Source organism: Aedes albopictus, chromosome 1 (assembly GCF_035046485.1).
Source record: "Aedes albopictus strain Foshan chromosome 1, AalbF5, whole genome shotgun sequence".
Lineage (NCBI taxonomy): Eukaryota > Metazoa > Arthropoda > Insecta > Diptera > Culicidae > Aedes > Aedes albopictus.
Window position 1 is genome coordinate 257855703 of NC_085136.1, and position 20931 is coordinate 257876633.

Below are 20931 nucleotides of genomic sequence, written 5' to 3' on the forward strand. Positions count from 1 at the left end.
AATTATTTCCAGAAATAATTACATAGGTTGCATCAGGAACTGCAGATATTGGGGTTAGAGATGGAAAAATACTGAAAAGGGAAGGGTCTGACATGGCCATAAATGCATCTACTTAGTCTAGGGACAGTCCCAAAGTTCGCTGACTTCAGTGATACAAATTTTGTTACGGTTCATTAACTTTTGATAAAGTTGTGATGGACGCAAGCAGAAAGAAAACATTATTAATTGTGCATCTTCTCTTTAAAAATTCTACAAATTTAGATTAGAAAGATGCAAAACCAGGGCAGTCATATTCTCCTAAATCAAACAGAAATATATAATTTAGCTCAAAGTATTCATTTATTGTTTTTTTTTTTTTTGATTCGGTAAATATTCCCAAAATATAAGAGAATTTTTTTTCCAAATTGCTTTTGCGATTTCGTTGGAAATTTCTATTGGTAATACTGTTAGAAATTCCTAATCAATTTATTGAAAATTTCCTATATTCCTTTTGGATTTTTTTTACGAATTTTTACTCTGTGATTTTTTAGTAACTCCCTGGAACATTTTCGGCTGTTTCCTTTGATATTTGGAAATTGTTTTAGTATTTTTTTTTGCCTTTCTCGTACACTAAGTGTACTGGAAAAGCTATATGTTCACTCCAAAAATGACTTTTTGATACGAGGCCCGGAGGGTCGAGTCACATATACCAATCAACTCAGCTCGACGAGTTGAGGTGATGTCTGTGTGTGTATATGTGTGTGTACAAAATAAACTCACATCACTTTTAGGCAGTAAACCTGAACCGATTTTAATGACCGATGGTTCATTCGACGCGCAATCTGGTCCCATTGTTTCCTATTGAAAATGGTTCAGATCGGTCCAGCGGTTCCGGAGTTATGGCCATTTAGGTGTTCCGGACCGGTACCCCAGGAAGGGGCCAGATATGAAAACGCCACAAACCCATCCATGCGACTCATCTAACTACGGCATTTTTCTTAACTTGATGAACGGTAAGCAGAAAAATGGTCTTATACCATATCTGAACCGGTAGTGTCCCGAAACCGGTTCCGGGTGCCCCGCCGGAAGTGACCAAACATAAAAGTAAACTAAACCCATGCATGCGACATGTAAAACCGCGGCATTTTCGATAACCTGATGACCAGCAAGCAGGAAATCATTCTTAGACCATATCGGAACCGGTAGTGTTCCGGAACCGGTTTCAGATGTCCCACCGGAGGTTGCCAAGTATAAAAGATACCCAAACCTATTCATGCGACATATCAAATAGTGGCTTTTTTGATATCTTGATGAAAAATATGCATGAAAATATTCTCAGAACGTATCTGAACCGGTAGTGATCCGGAACCGATTCTGGATGTCCCGCCGGAAGTGGCAAAATATAATAGTGCACTAAAACCATGCATGCGACACCTCAAACCGTGTCTTTTTCGATAACCTGATGAACAGTAAGCAATAAAACATTCTCAGATCATATCGGAACCCGTAATATTCCGGAACCGGTTCCAGATATCCCGCAGGAGGTGGCCAAGTATGAAAGTTACCCAAACCTATGCATGCGACATATCAAATAGCGGCTTGTTTCATATCCTGATGAACAGTAAGCAGTAAAATATTCTCAGAACATATCTGAACCGGTAGTTATCCGAAACCGGCTCCGGGTGTCCGGGTGTCCGGGTGGCCAAATATAAATGTGAACCAAACCCATTCATGCGAAATGGGCCATATTTGGAACAACCGGTAGTGTTCCGCAACCGATTACGGGTGCCCCACTGGAAGTGGTCAAATATAAAGGAGAACCAAACCCATAAATGCGACACATTAAATGACTTTTTAGGTAACCTGATGAACGGTTAACAAGAAAAAAAATCATAGACCAAACTTTGGAAAACTAATAGTGTCTCGAAACCGGTTCTGAGTGTCCCACTGGAAGTGATTAAATGTAAAAGTGATCTATACCCATGCATGAGACAAATCAAATCGTGGTTTTTAGGTAACCATATGAACGTTAGCATTAAAATAGTCTCAGACTATATTTGGGAGACCCAGTAGTGCTCTGGAACCTGTTCCGGTATCACATCGAAAGTAACCAAATGTACCATGTAACACATCACATCTCGGCTTTTTTAATAACCTGATGAACGGTTAACTAGACCGGTAGCACGGTAGGCTCATACCACATTAGTGACTACCAGTAGGGTTGCACAACCAGCGTTTAATGTTTCGCCAGAACTGCGAAAGTAAATAAAATCAATGCAAGCGATAAAAATGTGTAAGAGAACAAAATCTTGACAAATTAAGTCCACAACAGACGTCTTACTATACTCACTACCTATCGTTCTTGTTTTCAACTGTCATTAAAATATAGCCTAAAATACGCAGAAAAAGCTTAGTCGAAGACCGCAAAGATTGTGTAAAAAGTTATATCTTAGCATGTTAGTATCGTCTTGATATTGATCAGTCTCCAGTGCTAGTGAAGGTGCTCAAGCATTCAACTGAGAAGTCTGATATTCAGCTCTGCAACGTCGGACTATGTGCCATCATAAGTTTTCAACTCAATGATGGCTTTGATAAAAATTTTGCATTTCTTAAAAAATATCAGGATTCAGGAACACTTTGACTTACGTCGACGGAAAGATCGTGAGAACATATTCGACGAGAAAGGCACTATCACCACTAGGTGGATTAATTTGGGTTTTTTTAATTTGTGGTAAACATTTTTGGGAACTTGTTTAGCAATACTTTTGAGAATTGATTTGTCTAATTTCTCTGAAAATGCTTTCGTAAGTTCTTTAGACATTCCATTTGTATCATTTTTTTAATTTTCCTTTGGAACTTTGTTTTTTTTTTTATTTTTTTAGTAATCTATTTGTGAATTCATTCGGTCATTGCATTTTGAAATTCCTTCTGTACTGCCGGAAGACTTTGAAGACGTTTGAAGACTGCCAAGGCTGAAAACATCTCATCTGCCGGTTGACACACCGACAGTCGTAACGGATATCATTTTTTTGTAAGAAAATATCTGAGTAATTTGCAAATAAGTGAATCAACAAATCTTTGTTACGAAGGTGGCGACACATAATAATGTTTCGATTTTTCCAAACTTTCCGGATATCTCACCAACATTTTGGAACTCTTAGTGGAAATTTTTAACATTTTCCACATTAGTTAAACTTGAAAAAACACTTCACGCAGGTATTTCTTCAGGAATTTCCTCAGGGACTTCGCCAAAGTGTCTTCTTCGTGCAGGGCCGAATTTATACATGTGGGGGCCCTTTTTATAGAGAATATGTTTTGCCCATATAACATGGAACTAACCTAAAAATATAAATCATTCTTAAAAATATGGTAATGAAAATATTATTGTCGTGGAAGAATTTGAATCGTGAACAATAAGCAAAGCTAGGAAAAATGTTGATATCCACTAAATTTACTCATATCAGATTTGAAATTCTAGCGTGAAAACGATTAGAAGATTTACTGGACTGCGTCGCAATCAACAAGGCAATCATTTATTATTTCAATCGCGATTTCATGAAAAATTTCAGTAATCAGATAATTATGGCTAACGCAGTTATTTAATCTGTTTAGTGAATACCCCCAATGATAAAATACATTTTATGTGAAGTAAAAAATGGGTTTAACGTGTGTCTTTGCGGCATTAGATTCCTGATTTAATGCCAGAGTTCATAAAGAATCTGCTAGAAGAATTTCTAGTTGAAATTTTCAACAAATTTCAAGTAAAATTTGTAGCGCAATCGGTGATGTCGTTTTTAAGAAATCCAAAGAGATTTTCTAGTGGATCCCTGCTGCAATCTCTGGAGAATTGGCTGGTCGATCAAAGAATGAACACTTATCAAAAACTTGTTCTAACGCGAGGGGTAGGAAAGATTCTGGTGACTTCTCAAAAATTGTACCACAAAACTCTGATACCTATCAAAGAGATACATAATCCTAATGAAAAATGCTGAAGAAGTTGTTGAGGAAATCAATAAAAAGTTACTGATGGAATTACTGACTTCATTTCCAATAGAATTTCCTATTAAATTTCTTGAAAATCTAAAACGGAGCCCGGAAAATTTTCTAGCTAACAACTTTTTACTCACATTTTCTCAATTAATTTTGTCTGGTGTTTGCCATGGATTCTTCGTTATTTCAGTAAGCAAATCACTCAACTCAAATAATTCGAACTAAAACTCTTCAAAATAATCTCTTTTAGATCCATGCTAGATTTCCTCCAAAAAATTTTTAACATTTTTTGTGTTCTCCGATTTGAGTAAGTCGTAAATGAAAACAAACTCAAAATTTACAAAAACACTTCTAAATTTCTAAAAAAACATTTGATTCTTTCAAGAACTCTATGAAAATTTCTCAAAATGTTTTTAAAAACTTTAGACAGAAAAATAACAAACAAATTTAGCAAGAACTTTTTGACTCTCCAATTTATATAGTTTTGGAGGTTGTCTAGAATTCAGTCGAAGATTTTTTTTTTCAGGATATCCGGTGATTTTTCTTAAGCAATTGCACAAAAAAATGGTAATAACTTTTAAAGGCATATCAAAAATCTCATAAATAGATGGGCAAATGGTTGCAGTCTTCCTCAAAAGAATCACAACTTATCACATAAATTTTACCAGTAGACAGTAATTTGAAGTTCCCATTTTTTTTTTTCGTGAAGTGAAATTTTGTGTAAGCCCCTAAATCCGGCACTGCCTTCGGAATTTTTTTCACGATTCCTTCAGAAATTCTTGCAGATATTTCTGCAAGGATGCATCGAAGAATTCCTTCCATCATGGGTTCCCCAGAGATTTCAGAATTTATTAAGAGATTTTCCAGATATTATTCCGGAAATTTCACCATGGATATCTCCAGTGATTGTTCCAGTGCTTCGAGGGTTCCTTCAGGAATTTCTCCATGAATTCCTCCAAAGATTATTCAAAAAGTAATCTAGGTATTCCTTCAAAATTTTCTATAAAAAATCCTTTACGAGTTTATCCAGGATTCCTTCACTAATACGTTCAGAATTTACTACAGACATGGATTCCCACTGATTTTTTTTCAGGGTTTCGTTTAGACATCTCTCCTGGTATTCTATAGGGAATTCGATTCCTCCTTGGGTTTCTTCAGAATTTCCTCGAAGGATTCCTTCAGGAGTTCCTCCACGAATTCTTCTTGGGATTCCGTCAGGATTTTTCAAGAATTCCTTCTGCGATTTCTTCAGTAGTTCTTCTAATGTTACTTCAGGAACGCATCATAGGATTTCGTCAGGAATTTTCCTGGAATTCTTTGAGGGATTTCTCCAAGCATTGCTTCAGAGATTCTTACAGGGAATCCTTTTGGGATTCCTTCATTCATTATTCTTTGCATTCCTCCAAGCATTCCATCAGAGATTCCTCGAGAAATTCCTCTAGGAATTCCTACAAGGATTCCTCCAAGAACTCAACGTTTCCTCTAGGAATTCCTCGAGAAAGTCCTCTAGGAATTAATCCAGAAAAATCCTCCTGAGATTTCTTGAGAAACTTATCCAGGGATTCCTTCCAGTTTTTTTTTTCTAAAGATTCCTTCAGCTATTTATCCAGGGATGCCTTCAGAAAAACCTGCAGTTTTTTTTTTAATTACCTAAGGAAGTTCTCCAAAGATTTAAATTGGAATTCTTTAGCCTTTCAGGACGCGCGCCTGTTCGATTCTGAACTGCACCGCGCGCGTTGTATACGACGAGAGAGGTGTAGTTGTACTTTTAACAGCGGTGCGCATCCTGAAAGGTTAAGGTAATTTTACACGGATGCATACAAGAAGTCATCCAGGAATTCTTTCACAGTTTTCTCCAAGAAATCCTTTGGGATTTTTAGGAAATAATTTCGGGAATATCTACGGATTTATTCAGAAGTCCATCCATGAATTCCTTGAAGAACACCCTCAGCAGTTTCTGCAAAGGAACACCTTCAGACATTCTTTCTGCCATTCCTTTTTTTTCTCGAAGAAATCTTTCGAGAAGTTATCTTGCTTCTAGGAACTTCTCCAGAGATTCCTCTAGGATTTTTTTCCAGGGATGTTTTGAGGGTGTTCCTTTAGAAAGTCCTTAAGGGATTCTTCCAAAAAAAATTTAAAAGATTCGTTCAGAAACTTCACCGGGAGTGCATCGAAGGTTTCCTTCAACGATTGTTTTAGGATTTATTCTAGGAATGCTTCAAGAATTCCATCGGGGATTTCCTCCCCAAATTTGTGCAGGAATTTCTCCTGAAGTTTCGCTTGGAATATTTCCAAGACGTTTTCTTAAATTCTCCAGGGATTCCTTCGGTATTTTTTCCAGCAGTATCTTCAGGAGTTAATCAAGGATTCCTTCCGGAATTTTATCAATAGTTTCTCCAGAGATTTTTTCAGAACTCAGGGATTCCAGGGAAGACTCTTTCGGAGTTCCTCCCGAATTTTTCTAGGTGATGCTCTAGGAATTCCTCTAAGAATTCCTTCTTGAATTCCTCCAGAAACAGCTGAAATCAAAGATTTTTCCAAGGAGTCCATTATTTGATGGTTCTCCGGGAATACCTCCAGAAACATCTTCAAGAATCACCCCACGGATTCTCTTCACAATTTCCTCCCGTGATAGTTTCAAAACTCACTTCTTCTGGAGCCCGTAGTAGGCCCGACTTCCGCTGATGATGCGCCTTCGAATTTCACGACCTACCAGCGCCTACCAGCGTGTACTTTGTTTTTGAGGCATTCACCACCAGTCCGACCTTTGCTGCTTCACATTTCAGGCGGGTGTACAGCTCTGCCACCGTTCCAAATGTTCTGGCAATAATGTCCATGTCGACCGCAAAGCACACAAATTGACCGGATTTTGTGAAAATCGTTCTCCGGCTGTTGATCCCGGCTCAATTCGGAGATTCGAATGAGCTGGATAGTTCACCCGAAACCCTCACGCAGTTTTGCACACCGTCCATCGTTGCTTTAATCAGTCTAGTCAGCTTCCCAGGAAAGCCGTTTTTGTTTTAGGGGATACCTCCTGCAAATCCTTCCCCAGCCAGCAATTTGGTTGCTATATCCAAATTGCAACTGAAATAGTCACATATATATAGCATCAAAGAAATCGTATTCAATGCACGAAACAGGCATATACATACTAAAGTGGAGGCCATATCGAAACATATATACGATTACTGCGATTCCATCCAACATGATTTACGGTTTCTCGAAAAATTTCTACGATTTCGCCGATTTTATCCGCCTAAATATACGATTATGCATGATCTTATTACGATTGAGTGTACTTATATACGACTCAAGATTTTCAAATAAAAAAAAAACACTTGGTGTTCAGTGGGAATCGAACTTAGATCTTTTGATTGAGAACTGCGCGTTATCTCTATTGGCTATATTGCCAAGTTGGAAACAGAGAGTTAAAAGTGAATGGCATGAAACGAATAAAAATTAGTACGATCCGGTGCGAGACTTATGGTGGGAGCGTTGTTGTTGTGCATCAAGTGGTATCAAAAGTGGTGCCGTGCAAGAGGCCCGGAATTGACATCGTTGTTGGAATCTATGCATGCACTTATTGTAAGTCATCTGCTGTATATAAATAGTATGAAAGCCTATATATTTGGTCGAATTTATTGCTACCATGGTTGGAGTGTGTCAATAACAACAAAAACACAAATTTGTGATGAAAGCCATGTTTTCTTTTTCTCCATCATACAAATATGTAAACAAAACCATTTACGATTTCAGAGATTAAGATACGACTATTAAAAGTGCAGTAACAATCATATGCGACTGTAAAAGTGAATATACGATTTCTACGATTTCGTTCACTTCGTATACGATGCAAGTATGACGCAAACGATCAATATAGAACATTGTTATAGTTGTATACGATTTCACCGATTTTCATCATACCTTTAGGTAGCAAGCTCGATTTAGTAGATTCATATACGATGTGAAGCGGCGATTTCCACGATTCAAAGAAATCATATATACGATGCTAGCGAACTTGCAGCTTGACACTACGAATGTATGTTTTTTTTACGATCCGATTCTGTGCGATCCTACCGATAGTATCTCGCACCTTTTATGATCAGAAACGACTGTATGAAACAAAATCGCACTTGAAATTTAATTTGGCATGAAATGCGATTTAACGCAATCATTGTCAACAAATATACATATTATTATACAATTCTGATTCAATATATGAAAATATACGATTTTTTCCACACAATGATTTACGATATGTGGTTGGCTGGGTCCTCCTACTCGGAAAAATTCCCTTTGAGAGATTCCGCTGAAAATCCGTCGAGGATTCCACCTAGAGTTGCATCGGAGTTTCCTACCGGATTTTTTCAGGAGTGCCTCATAGAATTCCTGCGGGGATTTCTCTTGTAATTTCTTCGGGGATTCCTCCTGAACTTCCTTCGAGAATTCCTCCTGGAATATCTTCAAAGATTCTTCCTAGAATTCTATCGGGAAATTCGCCTGGAATTCTTTCAGGGATTCCTCTTAGAATTCCTTTGAGGATTTCTCCTAGTTTTTTTTTTTTTTGAAGTTTTGTCTTTGACTTACACCGAGAATTCTTCCTGAAGTTCTTTCGGGGATGTCTTCTGATATTCTGTCGTGGATTTCTCTTGAAATTCCTTCGGCCTCATCCTGGAATTCCTTTGTTGATTTCTCATAGAATTTCTTCGAAGATCCCTCTTGTGTTAACTTCGGGGATTCCTCATGGAATTCTCCCGGGGATTTCTCCTGGACTTCCTTTGTGGATACTTCCTGGAATACTTTCGGGGATTCCTTCAGGAATTCGTTCGGAGATTCGTCCTAGAATTCATTCTGTACTTGCTCCTGGAATTTTTATCGAAGATTCCACCTGGACTTCCTTCAAGGATTCCTCTTGAAAATTTTTTGGGGATTTCTCCTGATATACTGTCGTGGATTTCTGCAGAAATTACTTCGGGGTTACCTCCTGGAATTTCTTTGATGATTTCTTTTAGAATTCCTACGGAGATTCCTCCTTTTAGAATTCCTCCAGGGATTCCTCATGGAATTCCTCCAGGAGTCCTCCTGGAATTTCTTCGGGGATTCCTCCTAGAATTCCTTCGGAGATTTCTCCTGAACTACCTATGGTTGAACTACCTCTTGGAATTCTTTCGGAATTTCTTCTTGAAAATCCGTCGATTATTCCGTTTGGAAATCCTTTGGAGATTCCTCCCAGAATTCCTTTAGGGGTTCCCCCTGTGATTCCTGCAGGGATTTTTCTTGTAATTTCTTCGGGGATTTCTCTTGAAATTCTTTCAGGAAATCCTTCTGGAATTCCGTCGGGTATTCTTTCTGGACGTTCTTCAGGGATTCCTTTGGATATTCCTCCTTGAATTCTTTCGGAGATTTCTTTTGGAATTCCTTACGGGATTCCTCCTAGAGTTCCTTTGGCGCTGTCCATAAACTACGTAGACTCATTTGGTCTTTTCAGAACCCCCTCACCCCTCGTAGACTTTCGTTCATACAAAATTTTCTAAATTTGTATGGAGCGTAGACTTTGGCCAGACCCCCCCCCCCCAGGAGTCTACGTAGTTTATGGACAGGCCCTTTGGAGATTTCTCCTGGAATTAATTCGGGGATTGCTCCTAGAGTTCTTTCGGAAACTGCTGCAGAACTTCCTTCAAGGACTCCTCCTGAAATTTCTACGGGAACTCCTTCTGCAATTACTGCGGAGATTCCTCCTGGATTTTCTTGGGAGTTTCCTCTTAGAATTCCTGTTGTGATTCCTCTTCAAATTGCTTCGGAGACTCCTCCAAAAAATTCTCATGGAATTCCTCCGGGGATTCCACCTGGAACTCCTTCTGAGTTTCATACTGGTATTCCTTGGGAAAATTTCTTCTGGAATCCATTCGGGGATTCCTCTTGGAATTCCTTCAGTGATTCCCCCAAGAATTCCCTCACGAATTTCTTCTGGAACTCTTTCAGAGATACCCTCAGGATATTTTTCGTTAATCCCTTCTAGAGATCCTTTGGGGATTCTTCCTCGAATTCCCTTGGAAATTTGGGGAGTCTGCTGGAATTTCTTTGTGGATAATTGCTGGAATTCCTTTGGGATTCACGCAGGATTTTTTTCGGAATTTGCTCTTGAAATACCTGCGGGAATTCCTCCTGAAATGCCTTTGAGGATTCCACCTAAAATTCCTTCGAAGATTCCTTTTCAAATTCATCCAGGAATTCCTCATGGAATTTCGTCGAGGATTCCTCTAGGTTTTTTTTCATGATTCCTCCTAGAAATCTTTTGAGGATTCCTTCACGAATTACTTTAAAAATTATTTCTGGAATTTCTAAGGGGATTACTTCTGGACTTCCTTCATGGATTCCTCCTGAAATTCTTTCGGGGATTCCTCTTGATATGCCGTCGAGTATTCCTCCGGGAATTCCTTCTGGATATCCTCTTAGAGTTCCTTCGGGGATTTATCTTGGAATTCCTTCGTGGATTCCTGCTGGACTTCCTTCAAAGTTTCCTCCTGAAATTTGTTCGGGTATTGCTCCTGATATTTCGCGGTAACTCCTCCTGAAATATCTTTGAAGTTTCCTCTTGGAATTCCTGTGGTGAATCCTCTTTTATTTTTTAGCAGATTTCTCCTCGAATTTCTAAATTTTTTTTATTGAATTCCTCCAGGATTCCTCCTTGAGTTCCTTCGGGGTTTCCTTCTAAAATTTATTCGGTGATTTCTCCAAGAATTCCTTCGGAAATCCATTCTAGAATTCGTGGATTCTTCCTAGAGTTCCTTCGAAGATTCCCTACTAACAAAAGTAGCTGCATAACAGCTTATGAAGCAAATGCTCTTAGGAGAAAGCTTGCTTAATCTCTTATACAGCAAAAATGTTAGTTGGGTTCCTTCTTGAATTTCTTCGGGGATTCCTTCTGGAATTCCTGCGGAGATTCCTCCTAGAGTTCTCTCAGGGATTTCTTCTGGAATTTATCCTGAAATTCCTCTAAGGTATTTTTCGTTGATTCCTCTTAGAAATCATTTGGGGATTCTTTTTCCAATTCTCTTGGAAACTTCCACTAGAATTCTTTTGAGGATTCCTGCTGAAAATCCTTTCGGGTTTTCTCCTGGATTTTTTTCGTTGATTTAAACTATGCAGAGGTTACGGTTTTTGAGATACAGTTTAGTAAATCATAAGGTTTTCAGGTGATGCCAAATTTTTCGTGGTGCTGCAATATTCAATTGGGGTTATGCAATACTAGACGATGCGATTCCATATTTATGGCGGATAGTGTAGTTCTACAATGTCCTTCTTTTTCCCTACCGTAACCGGTTCCGGCATATCTGGAAAACTCGTAAACTCGTAAAATTCTATTATAAGATTCAAGTGGTTCTCTTGGCGAAATACTTGGCGAAATACGTTAAAAAGGTTTGATAATAATGGATGTTAACTTTAATTGAATAGAAAAGTTTAGGGGAGGGAGGCTGCCCCCCTCTGGCTACGCCCATGAGGTGCATAGTGTTGGGCGTATTGAGCATTATCGGGTAACGATTCGAGCGTATTAAATTAAATGTATTTTTTCGTACATAAAATACCAAATTCGTACTGTATTCTTAGAAAATTAATAAAATGTGTTAAAACTGTGTCATTTAAGTTTGTTCATGTTGAATTACTCTGAATTACTTCTAAATAAGAATTGAAATTGTATCAGCAAGTTTCGATTGTTGTTTCCGCATTGTTATTGCTTGGTCAGTTACGCCCTGTTTGCGAATTACTCCGGATATGTAACATATATTATATACTAGATGTCCCGGCAGACGTTGTACTGCCATTTTGGTTGTGAATGTTTGACAACTGCTGTGAGCTCATTTAGGCACCGCACTCTAGATTGGTTTTATTGCCACCGCTTTGAATTTCTTCCCCGCTCATAAGAATTTAAGTAATTTTACAATTACTCTTCTTCTAAGTTGATTTTCGTAACTTTTTGTACATATGAACACAGCCACAGCGAATACGAATCGTACCGTGCAAGAGTCATCCTGATCGGTTCAGCCGTTCGTGAGTTTTGTTGCCTCAAAGGGGATTCAAACTCATTTTTATATATATAAGATAATGTATAATCATTGCCCCTATTCTATCTCTTCCACAGGGACGTCGACCTGGAGGTGATCGAGAAGGATGGCTTCTTCGACATCTTCTACACCCTCAAGGACCCGGGAGACTACGACCTGGACATCAAGTTCGGCGGCCAGCACATCCCCAACGGAACCTTCACCATCAAGGTAGACTAATAGTTCTTTCCGCTAAACTACTGTTCGTTCTTTGTGACCATCTGTCCTCTGTTCCTAGTCATTATGTCGAACCCAATCTAGTCAATAATCGTGGTGGCGGTGGCGTGGTGGTGGGTGTTGTTGATCACATCTCATCTCAAAAGATTAAGAAGATTAAGAAGCATCAAACATTTAGGCTATAAGCTCGTTGTTATGTTCGTGTTATTTATGAAACAGTTCAGCAGAAGAGTTAGTCCCCCAGAAAAAAAAACACACGATCAGTGGTGGTGATGGCAACGGCAACGGCGGCTATTTGAAGATTGAGAAAAAAAATAAGCGTGCGAAAAACTAATTAGGTCAATAAAGAAATTTAAGCGAAAAACCCAGAACCAAAACATATACCTTTCCTTTATTTTGATTTCAGTTTCTTGACACGAGTCCGCAATTTGTTTGGTTGATTTTTGTTGTTCGGCGTTTTTTTTTTTGTTTTCTTATTATTTGCGCGGAAATTCGTAGGAGTAATGATCTAACAGCTGCCGTAGCTAGAAATAACCACTGTCTTGATATTCATCAGGGTGACCCGAAAAAACAAAATCAATGTTCGAAAAGTCAACAAATGTCAAAGGAACACTCAACACATTTGAAGAATGTATTGATTTTCTGCAGATTTCTCAAGCTTTTAAAAGGATATATTCTGATCTGTCCCATTTTCTGAAGAGAAGCTTTCTCATCTTCTGATGAGAAGCTTTCCCATCTTCTGATGAGAAGCTTTCTCATCTTCTGATGAGATGTGTTCTCATCTTTTGATGAGAAGCTTTAGGTTTTTCTGATTAGAACCTTCCTGATCTCCTGAATGCAATGTTTCTCATCAAAAAACAAGAAGCTTTCCCATCTTTTTATGAGATATCTGGGATGACAAACTCTCTCATTTTTTTATGAGAGACTCTCTTATATTCAGATGAGAAATTTTCTCATCTCCTGTTGAGATGATTCTTTTTTATCTGCAAATTAGAAGCGTTTTGGGAACGTAAACACCTTGTTTGACGAAAATACTTAACTTTTCCATTGAGTTTGAACACTAAACTTTTCGAACACAAATTTTATTCGGGTCATATCATTTCACATCAAACCCAATCAAAAATACGCTAATTCTAGTAGTTTGCATGCGAGTTTCCGCTTCCAACAACCCGTTTGATTTTGTGACATAATGCAGCAGAGTAGACTTGCGCCAGGAATGATCTTATCCGCAGTTGAGATTTCAAAATTCCTTCGCTCTAAATTCCTTGGCTTCGCCACTTCCCAAAACACTCAACCTAAAGGAAAAGTATATGTTTTGCCCGCTGACATCCCTGCTCTGTGCTCATTCCTTGCCTCTCCTCCCAGAACATCCCGAAGCAAACTCAATCAGCAGCTCTTCATCAAAACTCGACATCATAGAGAGCAAACAATTGACGGAATATCTCTTCTCAGAGTTTCATAAATAACCCGAATTTAACGTGTTTTAGTCAGTGTTTTTTTTTTTGCTAACCTTCCTGCCCTTCCCTTTCGTTTGCGCTACCTTCCTTCCCAGTTTCACCTCTAATGCATATAGCTCCCAAATGTCTAACATTGTACTAAGTCTGCTACATATGATTTATAACTCATGCAAACAGTATCTACTAGAGATCGAGGCCTTGTCGTCATCCGAAGCATGTGCGCTTCGTCTAGTTCGACGAATTGATGCCAAGAAAGAAAAAAAAAACGACAAATTTCGTCTGAATAATGGAACCCTCCCCCCTTAGCTCCTCGATGAGAAATTAGGATCTCAACTCATGCGAAGCGACAGATTGCCGTGTCGTCGTGTCAACGTCAACATCGTCTTCCTCGTGGCAGGTAGGTAAGAGTTTCTTGACGACGACGACGACGAGCGCGAGTACAGTAGCTAATGTGGCCAAACGTGCGCTGCATTATGACTTGAGTCACATTGCTATCGGTTACACGAAGTAATTGCAGCAAATTGAGAATTGTGGCCGGCTGAGGGCAGTGCATCAAACGTGTTGAAAGAAATGATGTGTAGAATGATGCATTTTCTTGAAGTCTAGAGATGAGCCAAAGATGTTTAGTACAAGTGCGTTTTTTGTTTTTATTTTTGTTTCTTTCCAAATTCATAATTGTATATCCTATAGAAAATGGTATTTAATCGTCGTCTTACAACAAAAAAAAACCCTAGTTAATCTATCTAGTGGTGCTGGCGCCTTTCTCGTGCCTTTGAAAACCCATTTCAACAAAACTCAAGTGACATGTTGATGAATACCGTATCTTACCGATTTTGGCAACATGAGGTGAATTTTATGTTGCCATCGGTAAGAAACTGTATAGCACTTTCATATGTTTAATAAAAATCCGTTTTATGGCACCAGAAATCATTTCGTTTATATAACTTTTGATGATTGAGCCTCAAAATCTTAAGAAAAAGCCGCTATTTTGAATTTTGAGCCGAAATTTTGGATTTTAGACCGCTATCTTGGATATCCCGGACACCATTTCTGGACTCCGGACATCTTCCCCATACCAAATATACCATACCCATATTGCATGGTTTTAGGGCCTAAAACTCCATTAAACAGCCGTCATATTGAATTTTGAGCTGCCATCTTAGATATACTGGTCGTAATTTTTGGAGTCCTGACATCTTCCCCATACCAAATATACCCATATTACATGGTTTTGGAGCCGAAAACTCTATGAAATAGCTGCCATCTTAAATTTGGGGCCGCCATTTTGGATTTTATACCGCCATCTTGAATATTTTGGTCGTCAATTTTGGACTCCGGACATCTTCCCCATACCATATATACCCTACCCATATTGTATGGTTTTAGGGCCTAAAACTCCTTTCAACATCAGCCATCTTAAATTTTGAACCGCCATCCCATTGGACCCTCAACATCTTCCTCAAAAAAAAAACACCCATATTGCATTGTTTTAGGGCCTAAAACTACATTGAATAGCCGCCATCTTGAATTTTAGACCGCCATCTTGGATATTCTGGTCGCCATGTTTGACCACCGGACATCTTCCCCATACCAACCGCGGTACCTATGTTGCATGGGTTTAGGGCCTTAAACTCCATTAAACAATCACCATCAATGTTGAACCGCCATCTTGGATTTTCAACTGCCATTTTGGATATTCTGACTGCTATTTACGAACTCCGGACATCTTCTCCATACCAAATATACCCATATTGCACGGTTTTAGGGCCTAAAACTCCATTAAAATGCCGCCATCTTGAATGTTGAGCCGCCATCTTTGATTTTAGACTGCCATCTTGGATATTCTGACTGCCAATTTTGGACTCCGGACATCTTCCCCATACCAAATACATACACCCATATTTCATGGATTTAGGACCTAAAACTCCATCGAATAGGAGCCATCTTGAATATTCAGCTGCCAGTTTGGATTTTAGACCGCCATCTTGGATATTCTGGTCTCCATTTTTGAACTCCCGACATCTTTCTCATACCAAATATATTCATATTGCATGGTTTTAAGGCCTGAAACTACATCAAATTGCCGCCATCTTGGATATGAGACCGCCATCTTGGATATTCTGGTCACCATTTTTGGACTCCGGACATCTTCCCCATAACAAACATATCCATGTTGCATGGTTTTAGGGCCTTAAACTCCATCAAACAACCTCCATCTTGAATGTTGAGCCGCCATATTGGATTTTAGACCACCATCTTGGATATTCTGACCGCCGTTTTCGAACTCCGGACGCCTTCCCACACCAAATATACCCATATTGCATGGTTTTATGGTCATAAAATCTATTAAACAATTGCCATCTTGAATTTTGAGCCGCCATTTTGGATTTCAGACCGCCGTCTTGGATATTGTGACTGCTATTTTTGGACTCCGGAAATCTTCCCAACACCAAATATACCCATATTGCATGATTTAGGGCCTAAACCTCTTTTGAACGCCGACATCTTGAATTTTGAGCCGCCATCTTGGATATTCTGGTTGCCACGTTTGGACTCCGGACATCTTCTCCATACCAAATATACCCATATTGCACATCTTCTCCGTACCAAATATACCCATATTTCATGGTTTGGGGCCTAAAACTCCATTAACGAGCCGCCATCTTGAATTTGGAGCCACAATCTTGGATTTTAGTCCACCATCTTGGATATTCTAGCCACCATTTTGGGACTCCGGACATCTTCTCTATACAAAATACCCATATTGCATGGATTGGGGCCTAGAACTCCATTAAAGAGCCGCCATATTGAATTTTTAGCCGCCATCTTGGATACATATTGCATGGTTTTAGGATTAAATATTTTCAACCGCCATCTTGGATATTCTGGTCGCCATCTTGAATATTGGACCGATATTGGGGATTTTCTAGTCTCCAGTATTTATTTCCGCACAAAATTCGTCAACCATGCTAAAGGTTACAAAAATCGGCGCAGCTTGATGTGTTCCACCCGTGCACACTGGGCCAGGAACAGACATTAGCAAGACAAAACCTCTAGCGCATTGGGGTTACGTCGTATCAAGTTGGTGTCTTCGGCAAAGTTGTTGGGTTTTATCTGCACCTCAAATTTGAGCCTGATCGAATTAAAAAAATAAACTGAGTCGGATACAAGTTAGCTGAAATATTGTGGTTGGCGTAAAGTGGATGGCAGCATCTTATATGAGTCCCAATTTTACACCCTCATTATTATATCGTAATGCGTTTGCTGAGAGATTTCATGATTATCTTTTGAAATATTTCACTATCGGGGCAATTGATTTTAATTTACACATAAAATTCCACCTACTTCATCGAAACCCCGCAATATCCCGCATGCTAATGGCTGTTTACTTTAATTATACTTAATATAATAACTATATAAGTGAATTTAAATAATTTACCTTTAATTTGCTATCGTGACAACCGACAAAAACCGTGAATGGATAATTTTTCAACATTTATCAGATAAATCTTTCAGTTCCATTCAGCTGTTCATATTGTTTCTGATTTGATGTTAAAACGAATAATATAAAAGTATAAAAGATACGTACTATAAGTGAATTCATCTACGAAAAATGCGTTTAATTCGGGCAAAATCAGGAAGGTGCACATCGACAGCTAGCGATATAACATTTATATAGGTACATTAAAACAGGAATTTCTACTAGTAATACATACCTAGAAAAATGTGTATATTATTACTCAAAACGCATGATTGTTGCAAGAATTTCAAATTTCACATACGGTCTTGTTCGACTTCTGCGATTATTGTTTTCTGTTGCCATGGCAACATGTAGGGTGATAAACAAGAGAATGACATAAAAGCGCAAATTTAAGTCGTTCGTTTATAATATTCAATGTAACTTTGTTATTTCGAGAGCTAGAGATTTGGTGTCTTCGATAACTTTTCATATTTTTGCCTGTTCTATAACTTTGCCCAAGACGCCAAAGCTCTAGGATGTGAAATAAAGAAGTTGGCACCGCAGCGCCACCTATGCGGCGGTTTTACGAACTAAATTCCAAGCGCAATTTGAGGCGCAGATAAACCCCAACAACTTTGATGAAGACACCAACTTGATACGACGTAACCCCAATGCGCTAGAGGTTTTGTCTTGCTAATGTCTGTTCCTGGCCCAGTGTGCCGTGCTGGTCCGGATCACTATTAAAATGGCTATAACTCCGGAACGTCTTGACCGATCCTAACCATTTTCAATACCAAACAATGCGGTGATAGTCCGGTTCAATTCGTGCTATAATCCGTAAAATCGGTCAATGGGAAGTGCCTTAAAAGTGAGTTATCTTTTTTGTACACAGACATACATACACACATACACACATACAGACATCATCTCAATTCGTCGAACTGAGTTGATTGGTATATGTGACTAGACCCTCCGAGCCTTCTATCGAAAATTCGTTTTTTGAGTGAACATATAGCTTTTCGGTACACTTTGGTGTACGAGAAAGACAATTACACCGTCTTCGACCTTGTGGGCATTACAGGCTTACGAGACACCTAAACGACTGACGCCGCTAACCGCTCGGCCACGAAGCCCACAAAGGCAAAAAACATTGAACTTACATATTAGCTTAAAAATTCAAGCTTAGCAGCAATGGAAATGCTTCTAACCAAAAAAAAAAAAAACAAACATCTCATCAGAATATGAGGTACTCATCAGATGCTAGAAAATCTTCTCATCACAAAATAAAACCGCTAAAATTCAGAACAAGAAGAAGATTGTAATCAAATCATGAGAAATCATCTCATCGGAAGATAGGAATGATTCTCATCAGAGGTTTGAGAACTCCCTCACTAGAATATGAAACAGTGTCATCAGAAGATGAGAATGCTTCTCATCAGTAGATGAGAATACTTCTCTTCATAAGATGGTAAAGCTACTCATCAAAAGATGCAAAAGCTTTTCATTAGAAGATCATTGATGATGAAATTATTGAAAAACGGGAAATCTTTTCATGAAGAAATGGGAGAGGTTCTTGACAACCTCACCGTAGAATGCATAAGCTTCTCTTAGGAAGAAAAAGTTCTCCTAAGTTGATGAGAATCTTTCTCTTGTATAGATGCAACAGCTTCTTATCAAAAGATGAATAGACTTTTGCACTGAAGATTTGGAAACTTCTCATCAGAAGAAGAGAAAGATTCTCTTCAGAAGATGATGAAGCTTCGCATCAAACAGTGCAAATACTGCCGTAATTCTGCAAAGTGACGTAAGCGACATTGATAGTTTTGGCCCATTTTTTGGTTATTATGCATAAAACTCTTGCTCATCCTCTAAGTTTTTTTCCATAGATGATAGATTACGACTAGATCTTGCATTCTAATACAGCAGGCATACCACAGTGTTATTATTATACCAGATATTATACATAATATACCATAAAATATCGACATTTCGAATGGCGCTTACGTCACTTTGCAGAATTACGGCAGAATACTTCTCATCAAATGATGAAAAAGCTTCCCATCAGAAAATAAGAAAGATTCAAATCGGAAAGTGTGAAAGCTTCTCATCACAAGATGAAAGAGCTTTATTTTCATTTTTCAGCGTTTCAAGGTTCATTTCAAGGCGTTTCATAGTGTTTCAAGTGGTTTTTAATGGGCTTAAAGGGACTTCAGAGGCTCGCAGGTAAATTTCATGGAGATTTCAATGAGCTTTCATAGCGTTTCAGGGCAAATTTAACGAAGATTTCATGAGGGTTCAAGAGGCGTCTCAAAGCGTGTCAATGCGTTTCAGAACGTTTCAATGCATTTCGGGAGGTTTCCGAGAGTTTTAAGAGGGCTTCATATGCCATCAAGTAAACTTCACGGAGGTTTCATGGTAGTTTAAGAGACATTTAAAAGCATTTCACAGCGTTTTAATGCGCTGCGGGGCGTTTCAGGAGGTTTCGGGAGGTCTTCAGAGGCTCGCAGGTGAATTTAACGAAGATTTCATGATGGTTCAAGAGGCGTCTCAAAGCGTGTCAATGCGTTTCAGGACGTTTCAATGCATTTCGAGAGGTTTCCGAGAGTTTTAAGAGGGCTTCATAGACTATCAGGTAAACTTCACGGAGGTTTCATGGTAGTTTAACAGGCATTTCAAAGCATTTCACAGCGTTTTAATGCGATTCGGGGCGTTTCAGGAGGTTTCGGGAGGTCTTCAGAGGCTCGCAGGTAAATTTAACAGAGATTTCATTGGGGTTTCAGAGGTATTTTAAGCGTTTCAAGGTGTTTCAGGGCGTTTCAAACGGTTTTAAAAGGGCTTAAGGGAGATTCAGAGGCTCGCAGGTGAATTTCATGGAGGTTTCATGGGGGGTTCAAAGCGTTTCAACGCATTTCAGAAGTTTTATGGGTGTTTAAGGAGGCTCCAGAAGCTCGCAGGTGAATTTAACGAAGATTTCATGACGGTTCAAGAGGCGTCTCAAAGCGTGTCATTGCGTTTCAGGACGTTTCAATGCATTTCAAGGCATTTCGGAAGGTTTCCGAGAGTTTTAAGAGGGCTTCATATTCTTTACGGAGATTTCAAAGGGCATTTCAAAGCATTTCACAGCGTTTTCATGCGCTTAGGGGCGTTTCAGGAGGTTTCGGGAGGTCTTCAGAGGCTCGCAGCAGAATTTAACAGAGATTTCATTGGTGTTTCAGAGGTATTTTAAGCGTTTCAAGGTGTTTCAGGGCGTTTCATAGCGTTTCAAACGGTTTTAAGAGGGCTTGAGGGGGATTCAGAGGTTCGCAGGTGAATTTCATGGAGGTTTCATGGCATTTCAGGGCGTTTCGGAAGTGTTAAGGGGGTTTAAGGGTGTTGCAGAAACTCGCAGGTGAATTTAACGAAGATTTCATAATGGTTCAAGAGACGTCTCAAACCGTGTCAATGCGTTTCAGGACGTTTCAATGCATTTCAAGGCGTTTCGAGCGGTTTCCGAGAGTTTTAAGGGGCCTTCGTAGGCTCTCAGGTAAACTTCACGGAGGTTTCATAGAAGTTTAAGAGGCATTTCAAAGCGTTTCACAGCGTGTCAAGGCGTTTCAGGGTGTTTCAGGAGGTTTCCGGGGGGGGGGCTTAAGGGCTCGCAGGAGGTTTCATAGGTGTTCCAGAGGCGTTCCAAAGCGTTTCAGGACGTTCCAGGAGAATTCTTAGAGTTCCTCAAATAGATAATACCTCTCTACTTGACAGAACATGGTTGCATGAGGCATGGCAA

The 20931-nt window shown here is 39.1% G+C and overlaps 1 protein-coding gene across 6 annotated transcripts in view; it reads left to right on the forward strand.

The window, feature by feature from the left end:
- Positions 1 to 20931, forward strand: part of LOC109400433 (filamin-A) — a 365952-nt gene that overhangs the window by 136805 nt on the left and 208216 nt on the right. For all 6 annotated transcript variants that reach the window (XM_062846659.1, XM_062846655.1, XM_062846658.1 and 3 more), the window contains one exon: positions 12110 to 12242. In XM_062846659.1, the coding sequence (XP_062702643.1) occupies positions 12110 to 12242 (133 nt within the window). The remainder of the gene's footprint in view (positions 1 to 12109; positions 12243 to 20931) is intronic.